Source organism: Hippocampus comes, unplaced genomic scaffold, assembly GCF_001891065.2.
Source record: "Hippocampus comes isolate QL1 unplaced genomic scaffold, H_comes_QL1_v1.1 scaffold160, whole genome shotgun sequence".
Taxonomy (NCBI): Eukaryota; Metazoa; Chordata; class Actinopteri; order Syngnathiformes; family Syngnathidae; genus Hippocampus; species Hippocampus comes.
The window spans coordinates 130,018-146,406 of record NW_017805827.1 but is presented as its reverse complement, the minus strand read 5'-3'; the positions used below and the strand labels follow the sequence as shown (position 1 = coordinate 146,406).

Here is a 16,389-nt window from a genome sequence, read left to right as displayed (position 1 = left end):
TCCTTGAACTGGTCTGTAATCCTCCTTGAGTATTGTCTTTTGGCCAGTCTGATGCCTCGTGACAGGTTGGCCCTGGCAGTCCTGAGGCCCACCACATTTCCAGCTCTGAAGGCGGTGTTCCTGGCCCTTAGTAGCCTGCGGACCTCACCTGTCAGCCATGGCTTCTGATTGGCTTCGATGGTAATGGTTCTGGTGACCGTGACATCATCCATACACTTCCTTATGTAGGACGTGACGGTCTCCGCGTACTCGTTGAGGTCAGTTGTTGCGTGTTTGAATACACTCCAGTCTGTGGTGAAGAAACAGTCTTGGAGTGCTTCTGTGGAACCCTCAGGCCACACTCGTAGTTGCTTCCTCACTGGTTTGATGACTTTCACCAGTGGCCTGTATGCTGGCATTAGCATCACAGTGGTGTGGTCTGAGGCACCAAGGTGGGGGAGGGGGAGGGCTTTGTAGGATCCTCTGACTGTGGTGTAGACGTTATCCAGAATATTTTTGCCTCTTGTGGGAAAGTTGATGTGGCCATGTAGTTGTGGAAGCACGCTCTTGGGGTTTGCGTGATTGAAGTCTCCAGCCAAGATGAGAAAGATGTCGGGGTGGGCTGTCTGCTGCTCACTGATGTACTGATGGAGTTCAGCCAGAGCCATACTCCTGCTGTTGGTTGAGCCAGGGGGAATGTATATTGCTACCAGCAATATGGCACTAAATTCCCTCGGCAGGTAGAATGGCCGGCATTTGATGATCATAAACTCCAAGGTTGGTGAGCAGCGCTTGCAAACCACAACAGCGTCACGGCACCAGGCATCGTTGATGTAAACACAGATTCCCCCGCCGCGAGTCTTCCCCCCCTCGACGAGCTCTCTGTCTGCTCGGCAGCACGTTAGCCCAGCTAGCCGAATAGCCCAGTCCGGTACACTGTCGTTGAGCCATGTCTCCACGAAAACAAAAACGCAGCAGTCACTCACGGTTTTGGAAGATGTCCGAAGTAAGCGGATATAGTCCAGTTTGTTGTCCAGCGAGCGTACGTTGGCCAGCGTGATTGTCGGGATCGCCGGTCGATGAGGACTAGCTGCTAGCCTAGCCCGGATACCTCCGCGCTTCCCCCTCTTCTGCTTCCTGAGATTCCGTCGGTGGCGCTTCCACCGTGGGCTGGTTGCAGGAGTGGGGGTCGGTGATTGAGCAGGCCTCCGCAGCAGACCGCAGTCACGCAGCAGATCGCAGTTAAGCAGTTTGTTCGCCTTTGTTGGATTATTGTCCGTTTTTTTAGCTCTGCCGATGGCGAGCAGAAACTCGCGAGGGTATGCGCGCCTTGGTACGCTACTCAGTGAAAACAAGGAACATAAACAACACGAAGAACACTGATTTGCCGGGGGAGAGAGAGAAGCCGCTGCAGGTAGCCGCGCCGCCATATTGTCGCTACAATGTTCACAATGTCTTGTGAACAAGGAAGCCGACGCCTTCTTTGTATTTTTCTTGTTTTCCACTGTAGTACAGCTTGTTACCTTCCATTATAATTGTTTCGCCTATGCCTGTCCATTGTGTTTCGCAGAGGCCCAGAAGGTTCCAGTGGTATCTGCTCATCTCATGAGTGAGCTCTTCAAGTTTACCAGTTTGCCAGAGCGTTCTGGTGTTCCATGTGCCAATGACAATGTCCTCTCGGGCACATACCTTTGTCTTCGCAGCACCAGTAGCATATTTGTCACCTCAGCCCTGGTGTACAGCAGCTGGCGCGGTCCTTGGTGACCCGGGCAACGACCGAGCCGGTATGGGGTCTTTGGTGGTCTTCTTCATCATGGCGAGCCTTGGGCATTCTGACCTGGCGGAGCCCATCCCTCTCCAGGTTGTAAGCCACGGCCGAGGTCACCCGTAACTGAGTGGTCGCCCTGGCCCTGGACACTTGGCCATTGAGTTTGCTAGAAACCCTTCCGTCCTGGCCGTTGGCTGGAGATTCAGAATCTGTGCCTTTCAAACGTCACATTGCGTTATGGAATGCAGCAAGCTTCAAACTTTTACATTATTTTCGACAGCTTCATTTTATCATCCTCGGCAGCAAATGTGAAGTTGTACATTTTAGAGCTTCATCTCCCACGATGTGTAAAAACAGATTCTTTCATCTTTGCACTCCTTTCAACAGCTCCAATTGCAGAAAAATGCAGTTCAAAACGTTGCTTGAATCTCTTCCAGTTTTCAGCCACATTACCTGTTAGCTGCAGAGCTGTGTGTTTTCAAAATAATTATTTAAAAATTTTAATAATTTTATTTCATGCCCCAATCAGGAGCTGTCAGCCCCTGCATTCGACAGTAATATTTCTGTTATACGGCATTTGGAAAGAGGTCAAATATCACCTATGTGGGAAATTTGACTTGTGGATTTAGTATTAGCTAAAGCATCTTTTGAGTAACACTGTTGGTTCAACAAGTGACGTCTACTTGTTACTGGAAGATCAAATTTGACATTAAAGACGAGTGTCTCAGCTCTCGTCTCTGTACTGAACTCTCAACTCAACTGTATTTGTAGAGCACTTTCAAACAGCCATTACTGCATACAAAGTGCTGTACATGAAGCAAATAACATATACAACAGTAAAGCAACAAATCGGTAACAAAGACGGTAGAAAGCACCAAACAGCAAAAACCAAGAACAAATCTGAGTCATGCTGAGTCAAATGCCAAAGTGAGTTTTGAGGCGGCTTTTAAAGATAGGCAGCGAGGAGGCTTGCCGAATGTTCAGTGGGAGGTCGCTCCAGAGAGAGGTACCAGCAACAGAAAAGGCTCGATCCCCTCTGAGCCTCAGTTTAGTTTTTGGTACTTCTAATAATCTCTGGTCCGCAGACCTGAGGCGCCGGGCAGGTGTGTAGGGGCGGATGGGCTCAGAGAGGTAAGGTGGCGCGAGGTCATTAGAGATTTGTAAACAAATAATAAGATCTTGAAAATAACTCTAAAATGTATAGCGAGCCAGTGAAGAGATGCCAGAGTAGGAGTTATGTGCTCCCTCTTATGAGTACCAGTCAAGAGGCGAGCAGCGGCATTCTGGACCAGCTGGAGGCGCTTAATGGAGGATTGGCTCACTCCAAGGTAAAGGGCATTGCAGTATTCGAACCGGGATCTGACAAAGGCATGAATTATTGTCTCAAAGTGCTCATGAGAGAGGAGAGGTTGTACTTTGGCCAGCTGTCTAAGGTGAAAGAACCTGGATTTAACAATGGCACCAATTTGCCACTCAAGGTTGAAATCACTGTCCAGTTTAAGACCCAAGTTTGAGACTGTTGACTTAAGGGGACAGGGGGCCCAAGTCTACGGGATGGGGTGTACAAGGGCCACTGGGACCAAACATTATCACCTCTGCCTTCTTTTCTTTTCATTGAAATTCAAGACATTTTGTGCCATCCAGGTTTTCACTTCTTCCAGGCAGGATTGAAGCGGCCTTAATGAGAAAGCGTCTTTTTTGCTCAGTGGGACATACTGTAAACCTTATTATACATAGATGAAAGTCCTCCGGATTTTCCCGGAATTCCGGGTTTTTCAAATTTTTATGAAAATTTCTCCGGAGAATTGAGGAAAATTTGCATAAAATTAATCCGGATATTAGTTGACAACATTGAACGAAGACGCGTTTGAGTTCGTTGTATTGCTTTCACGAGCGTAGCCATATTGAGGCACTTACCCAATGGGAAACCACGATAACTAATTTGGGGTTCTGTAAACGTTCATCATGGGAACCCATTTTTCTATTTTGACTGATATTGATCATCAAGAATTCTGAAACTCAAAAGTATAATGTTTCATGGGTAAATGTTTGAAAACTATGCATTAAGACTGAACATTACATCAGCAGCTGTGTACTCCAGGTTTATTCCAAAAAATAAATGGATCAAAAACTGGTGTACTTATGTGGCATCATCAGAGTATTTTTTCCAATCTCACACTGCAAAGATTAATTGACTGGTAATCACTTGAGTGGCGTCGCCACAACAGTAATACCCTCGCCTCGCATTCTCATGGCCTCACCATATCTTGGAGATTTCGAAATTTCGGCCCGAACGGAAGCCACAAAGGGTACACGTGTGCACACAAATGGAAGATTAATCATTGAATGTCGAGTATTTGAATAGCGTTTTGTGTAAACTAATTAATACGTGATCGGCCAAGTGTGTGTGCGTGTGTGTGTGTGTGTGTGTGTGTGTGTGTGTGTGTGTGTGTGTGTGTGTGTATATATGTGTATATATATATATTCCGGAATTTTCAGAAAAGTCCACTTTCATCTCTGATTATAAAAGCAGAACAGGCTTTTGTCATTGTGAAGTCACTACAAGCCTCCTGGAGTAACTCTGTTAATGGTTGGGGGCCTGCTTGTTCTTTGGCAAAATCCATACAATGGTAGTTCGTAAATATGACATTTTTGTGTTTACATTGATAAATTAATCCATCCATCAATGTTCTACCGCTGATCCGGGGTTGTGTTACGGAGGCAACAACTTCAGCTGGGAAGCTTAGACTTCTCTTTCCCACATCATTCAACTCTTCCTGTAGGATGCCCAGGTGTTGCCATGTCAGCCGGCAGGTATAGTCTTTTCAGCATGTCCTGGGTCATGCCCAGGGTGTCCTGCCAGTGGGACATGCACGGAATAACCCACCAGGGAAGGCATCCAGGAGGCATCCAAATTAGATGCTGGCGCCAACACATATAGTTCCTCTGAATGTGGAGTAGCGGCTCAACTCCCGAGTCCTATGACAGAGCTTCTCGCCCTATCCATGAGAGAGCCCCAACAAACCTTTGGAGAAAACTAATTTTGGCCACTTGTATTCCGAATCATGTTCTGTTGGTCACAACCCACAGCTCGTGACCATGTGTGAGAGTAGGAACCTAGATCAACCAGTCAATTGAGAACTTCGCCTTTTATCCGAGCGCGTTCTTCACCATGTCAAACCGACAGAGTCTGCATTGCAGCAGCCGACGCTGCACCAATCTCTACCTGTCAGTATCAAGCTCCATCCCACCCTCAACACATGAACAACACCCAAAGATACTTAAAATTCCTCCACTTGGGGAAGGATCTCATCTCTGACATGGAGAGGGCACTCCACTTTTCCAACTTCCGACCATAGCCTCAGATTTGGAGGTGCTGATTTTCATGCGTAGAATTTCACACTGAGCTGTGAATCGCTGCAGTGAGAGTTGAAGATCGCAGTTTGAGATGCAAGACTGATGCTACCAAAAAGGACCCCCACAATGCCTCGGCTGCGCCGAGAAATTTTCTCCATGAGATTAATGCACAGAATCGCTGAAAAAAGGTAGCCTTGGCGGAGTCCAACCGTCACTAGAAATGAATCTGTTTTACTGCCGGCAATACAGACCGACCTCTAACATCAGTGGTACAGGGTCTGAACAGCCCATCTTAGGAAGCTCAGTACGCCACACTCCAGAAACGCACCCCACAGAAGTCCCAGAGCGACTCGGTCAAACGCCTTCTCAAAGTTCACAAAACACATGTAGACTGGTTGGACGAACTTCAATGCCCATTCAAGGACCTTGCTGTGGGTGTACAGGTGGCGTACTGTTTCATTTCCGAGACGAAAACCATACTCCTCTTCCTGAATCTGAGAATCTGAATCACAACATCCAGAGCCTTTAGGAACTCTCGGATTTGCCACAAAGGATCTTAGTAACCACCTCAGCTACTTCAGCCCCACAGAATAGAGAGCCTACCTCAGAGTCTCTTGGCTTTCTTTCCTCAATGAAAAGTGTGTCTGTAATTAGCGAATTCATCCTCACAAAAACATGATCATTCCAACACCAGTGTTGAATCCCAAAAATCTTTCTGTCTAACCTAACTTTGTTTTGTTCAGCAGTTTTTGAAGCATTCGCCACGTCAACTGACTTTTGGGATCTTTCACATACTGAGAATGTGACTTCCAGAGTTGGCAGAGTGTAGGCATGTTTCATGGTTTGTGAGTTTAACTTCCTGGAATCAATGCAAATCCTTGTGGCACCATTCTTTTTTCAGTAAAACCATGGGCAAAATGAATGGAGAGACCGACTCTCTGATTGGATTAGATTGGATTGGATAAACTTTATTGTCAAATGTACTGTATGTGTAACATACAGCACAGATGAAATTTCTTCCCTCTCAACATGAAACAAGAGGAGCCGCTGCGGGTGTCCGCGCCGCCATCAAAAGAAGTTAACAAAAAATGACAAAATAATGAGACACAGACAATCGTGCACTCTTAACCACTTTCCTGCATACACTTTGTTGTCTGAAGCAGTTATAGATGAAAGAGGAGCGAATCTAAGTGTCCTTTTCACCAGTGGATCAAAGACGTCATGCTGCAATGTGCACACGTCTGTGACAAGCTAAGCTTGAAAGCAACAAGAAGCTGTAGCATCTATTTACGAAAAAGAGATTGGCTCTCTTCTCCTGTCCCATGTCAGTCTGCTTCAATTCCAAGTCGCGACTCCCAGTTCCACATCTTTCCCAGTTCCACTCCTTTTTTCTCATCGTCGGCTCCTCAATCCATTCATCCATCCAGCTGCAGACTGTCCATCAGCACCGACCTTTTCGCTGAACAAAGCGGGGCTGTGAAAATGCTGCCTACCTCAGGCGCAAGACACAAGCGCCCCGGGGATGTCTAGCAACGACAGTCAAATGGCGCCGACATTCCTCCCAATCAAGAAATCAGTGCTGGTACGCGTGTGCTGCCGAGAAGGCACAACCACTAAGCACAGATTCTTCTTTGACGAATGCCATGGCCAAAAATGCTGAAAAAAGTCCACATCAGGTCCACACAACGTTACAACAACACCATGTGACAAAACAAGACAAAAACAACAAAAAACGCAAGGATCTTGAAGAGCACTTGCCGATGGCTGCCTATCCGGGCGCCATCTTGAAAAAAAAATGATGATGCCTGAGTCCAATAATTCCTGAGGTGTTTTGCTTCCTGACCACATCATGTGAATGAATGGGCCTTGGAAGGGTGGTGAATAGAGTCTCATCACTCAGTCAGATTCAGTATTTTACTTCATAAGAGAGGCAGACTACAGAGGGGCCTCCACGAAAACCTCCACCGTGACCCATTTCCTTTGGTGAACACAACTCGTATGGAAAAGCCCATCAACAACAGCAGTTTGACCAGCTGGTAACACACTGGGATCATCCACGGGCACTCTCACATGGCCCAAGGTAGAAATGTCCGCTTCTGAATTTCGGCTTTTCCCTTCAAAGGTTGCCCCAGCGAATCAGGATTTAAACTAATGCACATTTCGCCTTTTATGTGCAATCTGAAAGAGGGACACCGAATTGGAGTGCCTGGAGCTGTATTTGCCCATGGGAGAATTAAAACATGCCCTTGCGCTGTGCAACCGGTTAAAATTTTTATCAGCACACATTGATAAAATTAGAGCATTTGCTAGCATGATGTAAAATGTGTCATTCTATCATAATTGTCAATTTTTTTTCTTTGATTTTTTTCCAGATGATACCACAAGATCATCAACACCGCCCAGGATTCAAGTATTTAGCCCCGACATCAGCAATCCCTATTCGAACGAAGTTGGCAACGTTGACAACTCTATGTAGGTTGACCGATTGGTTCAAGTAGGATTTTCCACATCTTCAACGAGTTCGCAACGAAGGCTCCTAGGCGCCTGTTCACCTTATACAAATCCAAGCATTCAGTGACCCATGTATGCGGCATCGAGTCATAGGCTTTCTTGTAATCAATCCAGGAGCTGATGTTTGGCTCCTCTGGTATCTCTTCCAATGCCCTTCTGTGCTTTTCTCATGTATTGATCCATGTGTCGACTTAGCTGCAATGATGCCTGACATGAGCTTCCATGGTGTGGAGAGACAGGTTATTGGCCGATAGTTGGATGGGACTATACCCTTTGAGGGATCCTTCATGATCAGAATTGTTCGCCCTTTGGTTAACCATTCTGTTTTTGTTGCAGCTCTGAAAAAAGGAGATCTGCGGTGTTGTTTTTTTTTTTACAACGCACTCTTTATTAATGGTTTTCACAGTCTCAACAAATACAGGTATGTCTTTGTCAGTCTCCGTGCCATCTCTTCTTCCGTTCCACTCGAGAGGCGTTCATGACCGCCTAAAAAAATTAACTATTCCTTCAATGAAACTACGAAAATTGAAAATAATGTATCAAAACAGAAACTCAAGCAAGGAAATGAGAAAATAAATTCTATAGCCCCCCCGACTGAATTTATATTGTGATTTCATCATTTGTGAATACACAAAGGAATAAATAACAAACACGACTGACAACTGATCGTTCTGTTGGTGCTACGCTCAAGGAAATGCCAATTCATTTTTCGGAGGCGGTCATGAACGCCTCTCGAGTGGAAGGGAAGAAGAGAAGGCACGGAGACGGACAAAGACATACAGTAGCTGTATTTGTTGAGACTGTGATAATCATTAATAAAGTCTGCGTTTAAAAAACACCACAGCTCTCCTTTTTTCAACAAATACAGGTATGTCTTTGTCCGTCTCCGTGCCTTCTCTTCTTCTCTTCTTCCCTTCCACTCGAGAGGCGTTAATGGCCGCCTCCGAAAAACGTAAATTCAGAATCAGAATCATCTTTATTGGCCAAGTATGTAGAACACACAAGGAATTTGTCTCCGGTATAACACGCTGCATGAGTATCATACAATACAATACATGCTGATTTATATCGCACTTTCACAACAGCGGCAGCTGTAACAAAGTGCTTAACAAAACAGTTAACATGAAGTAAAAAAATAAACACAACACACAGCATAAAACACAAACATAAAGTAAAATAATGAACACAACACATAACATAAAACACGGACAGTCGTGCAGTCCTAACCACTTTTCCCCTCTTACGCTTTATTGTTTAAAGCAGTTTGAGATGAAAAAGTGTCCTTTCACCAGTGGATCAGAGATGTCATGCTCAAAATGTGCACACGTTGGCTACAAGCTAAGTTTCAAAGTCACCAAGAAGCTGTTGCATCCATTGACGAAAAAAGAGATTGGTTCACTTCTCCTGTCCCATGTAAATCCATTCCAATTCCAAGCGGTGACTCTCAGTTCCAAATACGCATCGGCGCTCCGCACCGACGCTCCTCTCTCCTCATCCTCAACTTCAGCAGCCATCCATCTAGCCGCATCAATGCAGACTGTCCAACAGCGCCGACATCTCCACTGAACAAAACGGTGCTGTGAAAAATGCTGCCCATTACAGGCGCAAAAACCACAAGCGCCCCGGGGCTGTCCAGCACCTACAGTCAATGGCGCCGTCATTCCTCCCAATCAAAATCTGTGCTGGTACAGGCATGCTGCCGAGAAGGTGCAACCACCAAGCAAAGATTCTTCTCCTTTGACGAATGTTGTGGCCAAAAAACGCTGATAACAGTCCACATCAGGTCCACACGACGAAACAACAAAAATGTGACAAAACAAAAAGACAAAAACAACAAAAAACAACAAAAAAGCAAGGCTCTTGAAGAGCACTTGCTGAAGGCTGCCTACTCAGGCGCCATCTTGGAAAGAAAAAAAAATCATCATAAACAAGGACATGACAAATAAGTGTGGAAGGACATTTCGTAATGTAAGTGAACCGTAGTGCGGTGTTACCACCCAGTGAGAACTGTGAGACGATGTGCAAAGTATCAAGCAGAGCAAAAGTGATCAGTGGTAGAATACCATACTATGACAGTTGTACAGTTGGCGCAGAAAATCATTGAACCATTTTAAAGTGACCAGTGGCAGTATTTGTTGTACAAGAAATGTGCAATTGTGTAGATGTCCTTGAGCGCTTTAAAGTGTCTGGTGGAGTATACGTCAGTGACTGTTTTGGGAGTTAATGGCTAGAGGGAAGAAGCTGTTTAAGTGTCTACTGGATTTGGTGCGCATGGATCTGTAGCGCCTGCCTGAGGGGAGTAGCCGGAAAAGGTGGTGGGCATGGTGCGGTGGATCCAGTAGGATTTTCTGTGCCCTTGTTTTGATTCTTGCAGTGTGTAAGTCCTCAAGAGTGGGTATGGCGATGCCACTGATTTTTTGCGCCCTCCTAACTGTCCGTTGAAGTCGGATTTTGTCCTTTTTTTGTGGCGGTCCCAAACTAAACCGTGATGGAAGAACACAGGATTGATTCGATGACTGCCGTGGAGAATTGACGTAGCACCTCCTGTAGCAAGCCATGCTTCCTCAGCAGCCTCAGGAAGTGCATCCTCTGCTGGGCCCTTTTCAGGATGGAGTTGGTGTTGACCTCCCACTTCATGTCCTGGGAGACTGTGATTCCCAGTAACTTGAAGGTCTCGACGGTGGACACAGGGCAGTTGGATAGTGTGAGGGGCAACTGTGGTGGAGGATGTTTCCTGAAGTCCACGATCATCTCTACAGTCTTGAGCGTGTTCAGCCCAAGGTTGTGTCGGTTGCACTAGAGCTCCAGCTGCTCCACTTGTTGTCGGTACGCAGACTCGTCGGCGTCTTTGATGAGACCGATGACCGTGGTGTCGTCTGCGAACTTTATGAGTTTGACAGCTGGACTTGTTGAGGTGCAACCGTTTGTGTAGAGGGAGAAGAGCAATGGAGACAGGACACATCCCTGTGGGGCTCCAGTGCTAGTGGTGCATGTTGATGATGTTGTTCTTCCCAGTCTCACCTGTTGTGTCCGTCCCGTCAGGAAGCTGAGGATCCACTGGCAGATCGTAGGGGACACACCGAGCTGGAGAAGTTTTGGGGTGAGGAGTTCCGGGATGATGGTCTTGAACGCAGAGCTGAAATCCACAAACAGGTTCCTTGCGTAGGTCCCTGTGCTGTAGAGGTGCTGAAGGATGTGGTGCAGACCTATGTTGACTGCGTCCTCCACAGACCTGTTTGCCCGGTAGGCAAACTGAAAAGGCTTCAGCAGGGGTCCGGTGACATTCTGTTGAAGATTTGTGTGAAGACCGGAGCCAGCTGGTCAGCGCAGACTTTCAGGCAGGAGGGGGACACTATGTCGGGCCCCGCAGCTTTCTTGATCTTCTGCTGCTTGAAGAGCCGTCTCACGTCCTGTTCGTGGATCTGTAGGGGAGAAAATGAGGGTCGGGGGTTAGATAGAGTAGTTTCTGGTAGAGGTGGGTGTATGTGGGAAATGGAGGGGTCCTTTTCAAATAGTCAGAAAAACATGTTGAGTTCATCAGCAAGATCCTTATTGTTCACTGTTTGGGGGATGGCATTCTATAGTTTGTGATTGCTTTCAGGCCATTCCACAGAGATGTAGAGTCATTCGCAGAGAACTGTTTTTTCAGCCTCTCTGCATAGCTTCTCTTAGCAATGTTAATTTCCTTTGTCAATTGGTTTCGGGCGCGTTTGTACAGTGCCCGATCTCCACTTCTAAATGCGGCCTCTTTCTCTTTCCTGAGTTGCCTGAGTTTGGGAGTGAACCATGGCTTGTTATTGTTGAAGGAGCTGAAGGACTTCATTGGTACACAGATGTCCTCACAGAAACTGATATATGATGTTACAGTGTCTGTGTATTCATCCAGTGTGCACAATGAAGTTTCAAAGACACCCCAATCAGTGCAGTCTAAGCATTCTTGTAGACCTAGCTTTGCTTCATCTGTCCATTTTTTCACAGTCTTAACAACTGGTTTAACACATTTGAGTTTCTGTCTGTATGTAGGTATCAAGTGTATTCAATTGTGGCCAGAAAGACCCAATGCTGCGCGGGCGATCGATCGGTAGGAATTTTTGATTGTTGTATAGCAGTGGTCTAGAATATTGCCTTCTCTGGCGAAACAGTCGATGTGCTGCTTATATCTGGGAAGTTCACGGTTAAGATGTGCTCTATTAAAACCGCCCAAAATGATCAGCGGTGACTCTGGGTATTTTAGTTCGAGTTTGTTTACTTGTTCAGCTAGCGTTTGTATCGCCGTGTTAGCGTTAGCTTGTGGCACAATGTAAACACCGACTAGTAAAAAGGAGGTGAACTCACGTGGCGAGTACAATGGCTTGCAGTTTAAAGACAGTGACTCCAGGTCTGGGCTGCAGTAATTCATGATTACTTCAATGAAACAATAAATGAAACAATAAAACAAAACAATAATAAGAAAAAGAAGAATAATAATACATTTTATTTATAAGTGCCTTTCAAGACACCCAAGGACACTTTACAATAACAAAAACAATAAAAAACAATACGGGTTGAGCAGCAGCAGCCAAATGCGCCAGCGTTCACTCAGCCCGGAAGTCAGAAAGAAACCACAACGGAGGGTGAGGGGGAGAAAAAAAACACGCTTGAACTATCCTCATTTTGAGGATAATTTGAGTGAGGCAAAAAAAAACCTGCACAAGGGCATGACAGTTCCAACAGGTCACAAGACACAAACAAAGGCGGTGATACAAGGGAGTATATGCGCGAGTGATTGTCTGGTTGTGTGTGCGTGTCACGCCGCAGGTAGTACGTCAATTTCTTCTCGTGGAGACAGTCCTGCCATATGAGTCTATAGCCGAGAAGGAGGGGCTGATGGTGGGGGACTAGCTTCCATGCGTACTTTCATCAGGGAAGGTCGAGATAGCAGATGTTGTTTTGGTAGCAGGCTGCCCAACAATTTAAGACAGCCTTGAGTCCGTGGCTTTTGTCTCTTAAGTGACATAGATCAGCCAAATCCACGATTTCTTTCAATATTTGAGCACGGATTACAGTTTCTCCAAGTTGTTGTCCATCTTACAGAGACGCTCCAAAACCGCAACAGTTTGTGGTTGAGCACAGTCTGAGTCTGAGTGCTGGACATCCGCACTATGCCATCCTTAGACCAGCAGCCTCTTCACTTCCAATAGAGCCGCTCCCGTCGGTTGAATTCTGCGATAGATCAGGAAACTGCTCACACCAAACAGCAGCATACCTGTTATCAGAAGGCTGATCATGTAGATGTCATCCATATCCTCAACGGACAGTGTTGACAGGCACACCATTCTACGGTTCCTCCAGGGATCTAGGGGTGTACCCAGCATCAAAAGTCCCCAAGGGGCAAGTAGGCTCCCCACTGCCTGCTCTTCTCATCAAGAAAATTTTGTCGATGGCATTGAGAGACCAGCCAACCAATTCCATGTTTGTTTTTAGGATGAAAATTCGACAGGAGGCTAGGAAAAGTCAGACAAAGACAGCACATGGATTGAGTGGCGAGCAGGGAAGGGTGGCGGTGGAGGAAAAGAGCAGAAAGCAAAAGCGTCTGCCTTCGTCGAGAGCCAAGCAAGAACCGAGGAAATCACAAAATAAATTCTATATCCCACCCCTACAGAATTTATTTTGTGATTTCTTCGCTTGATTTTCTCTTTTATTGCATAATTTTCAATGTTTGTTGTTTCATTGACGTAATAGTTCATTTACTTTTTTTTCCAGAGTTGAACGGAAGACCTTTCGAGTTGAACGGAAGGAGTGTGGCTTCATCTAGTGGAGGCATTGTAGATTGCGACTTATAATGCGATGCGCCCAATGTATGAAAAAAAAAAATAATAGCCATTCATTGAAGGTGTCACGTAGCGAGGTGGTGGTGGACCCGAAAAAGCAGGCAGGAGGGAGGAGCAGGGTGTACTTGAAAGATTGTATTAAAACAGAGAAAACTAAATCCAAAGCAAACAAAGTCCAAAGTATCAAACAAAACACATGACCGAAGATAAAACATAACAATGACCAAAACCTGACTGAAACAAACATGACAGCAAACAGCAACAAACATGACAGTAGCACAAAGCAACAATGACCCGACCAAGATTGTTCGGGGTGGGAGTCCTTTTAAAGCCACTAATTAACTAATGACCAACAGGTGTGCAGCTGCAGGGAGAGCCCTACAGTGCCACCTGTTGGTCCCAAACCGAATCATGACAGAAGGTGCGCCTCATAATCCAGTACACATTTTAGTGCGGAAAATACGGTATATAAAAATAAATGAACAAATAAGTCCTTTCAGCATTGACTTGAGGAGCAGTCAGGTCTTTCTTGTAAGACTCAATGTCTTGTTGTCTACAGAGATGAAAAAACGAGCATTAGCATCTTCCCAGCATTTGCTTTCCATTGGAGTGCTGAAATTTTCATGCATACACTAGTCTGTGTATGGGTCCTGTGTACATGGTGTTTCAGGCTTGCAGAGTCTAATACTCCTTACGTTTTGAAACATGTACAGTGTAAGGTATTTACAACACAAATCTCTGTATTCATTTTACAGGGTTCTTTAACAATATTGTCACAAATGTTTATTTATGTATTTTTGTGACTTTTTGTATTTTCCGCTAAACTGTGTGTGGCAAAAAAAAGTTTTTACAATTCCTGTGCATGCTCATTGTTTTTTTTTTTTTGTTGTTGTTTGTTTGTTTTCTTTTTCTACAGGTTTTGGGATGACAATCCAGGAGCTGACACAAACAGCTTTGCGTCTGTTCACGACATGGTGGAGACGGCAGAATCCCAGATTTTGCCACAACATAGGCAGGAACAGGAGATTCCCAACGAGTAAGTCATGTAGTATCAAAGTACAGTATGATGCAATTTGAACCCAGTCTTGCATTTGTTTTGAGTTGAAAAGCTCATATATACCAACCAGCATCTGCCACAACATGATGACAGTCTAACTGCATTAAAATAATACCTTTACAGGTGTAACACACATGGATAAAATTGTTGTTACCACTCTGTTAATGAAAGAAAAATAAACTAAATAAAAGAAAGAAAGACATATGAGTATTCAATCAATCGTAATGAAAATGAAACAATAAAATCAGTCTTTGCTTTTAAATTGTAATTCATCAGTTATTTTCAACAAACTCAACTCAGTTGAACTGAATTCATAGAGCACCTTAAAACAACCATTGTATACAACGTTCTGTAAATTGAGGAAAATAATTCATAAATCAATAAACAATAAAAAAATGAATTAATAAGACAATAAAAATCACAAAAACAATAAAACTAAAATCAAGTTCTATGCTGAGTCAAAACCCAAAGAATAAAAATGAGTTAAGACGCGTTTTAAAGATGGGTTGTGAGGAGGCTTGTCTAATGTTTAGCGAGAGGTTATTCCAAAGAAGGAATAAAAAGGGCTCTATCCTCTCCGAGCCTGCGCTTCATTCTCAGTACCACTAAAAGTGTCTGGTCTGCAGAACTGAGGCGCCAGGCAGGTGCGTTGGGGTGGAGGAGAGAGGTATGCTGGGACAGGGCCATTTGAAGATTGAAAAACAAACAATATTCTTAAATCCCTTGTGATGTAGTGGTACACTTGCCTGACTTGTGTGGTGCTGGCAGTGTGTGAACTCTTCCCACTCAGTGACCGTGTGGATTTGGCTGTGAATATATGTTTATCTCTATTTGTGCTGCGACTGACTGGCGACCAGTTCAGTCTGGAGTCTGTCTTCCACCTGAAGTCAGCTGGGGTAGGCTCTTGCATCCCCCGCGATCCTGTTCAGGATAAGCCATTTGAAAATTAATAAATTAATGATCATAGAATTTTAAGAAGAAGTCTAAAATTTACAGGGAGCCCCTGAAGGGATACCAATGTAGGAGTTATGTGCTTTCTCTTATGAGTTTTGGTCAGGAGGCAAGCAGAAGCATTTTGGACCAATCAGAGATGCTTGGTGGAAGACTGGTGGAATCCAAAATAAAGTGCATTACAGGTATCCAGCCAAGATGTGACAAAGCTGCGAATAACTGTTTTAAAGTGCGATTGATAAAGGAGAGGCTTTACTTTAGCTGGCTTCCGAAGATGAAGGCAGCTAAGTTTAACAACAGCACCAATTTGCCAGTCCAATTTAAAATCACGGTCCAGTTTCAGACCTAAGTTGGAGACTATTAGCTTTAGATCAAGAGTCAGGAGCCCCACGTCAGCAGGACCAAACACCATCACATGTGTTTTCTTTTCATTGGAAATCAAATAATTCAATGCCATCCAGGTCCTGATTTCCTCCAGACAGGATAAAAGTGTCCTTCAGGCCAACCCTCTCTAGCCACTGATAGGACTTCTTGAGATCAGCCACTTCAGTTATGGTCCGGTGGTACATCCCGTGTAGGGGCTTGTCCTCCCATGATGGTCCCTCTTCCAGCACCTCGTCCTCTGTTCCCCATTGTCTGAGACATTCTCTGAGTACATCATCCGTTGGAGCCTTCTCCTTGATGTATTCATGGAGCTTGGATGTTTCATCCTGGACAGTGGCTCTCACACTCACTCGTCCCCGGCCTCCTTCCTTTCGGCTTGCGTACAGTCTCAGGGTGCTGGATTTGGGATGGAACCCTCCATGCATGGTTAGGAGCTTTCGGGTCTTAACATCCGTGGTCTGAATCTCTTCCTTTGGCCACCTTATTATTCCTGCAGGGTATCTGATCACTGGCAGGGCATAGCTGTTTATTGCCCGGGTCTTATTCTTGCCATTGAGCTCGCTTCTTAGGAC

The 16,389-nt window shown here is 45.1% G+C and overlaps 1 protein-coding gene across 1 annotated transcript in view; it reads left to right on the top strand.

The window, feature by feature from the left end:
• Nucleotides 1-16,389, top strand: part of LOC109526180 (ATP-binding cassette sub-family A member 1-like) — a 147,281-nt gene that overhangs the window by 47,478 nt on the left and 83,414 nt on the right. The window contains exons 4-5 of the mRNA XM_019887291.1: nucleotides 7,477-7,576; nucleotides 14,342-14,461. Coding sequence (XP_019742850.1) covers nucleotides 7,477-7,576; nucleotides 14,342-14,461 — 220 coding nt within the window. The remainder of the gene's footprint in view (nucleotides 1-7,476; nucleotides 7,577-14,341; nucleotides 14,462-16,389) is intronic.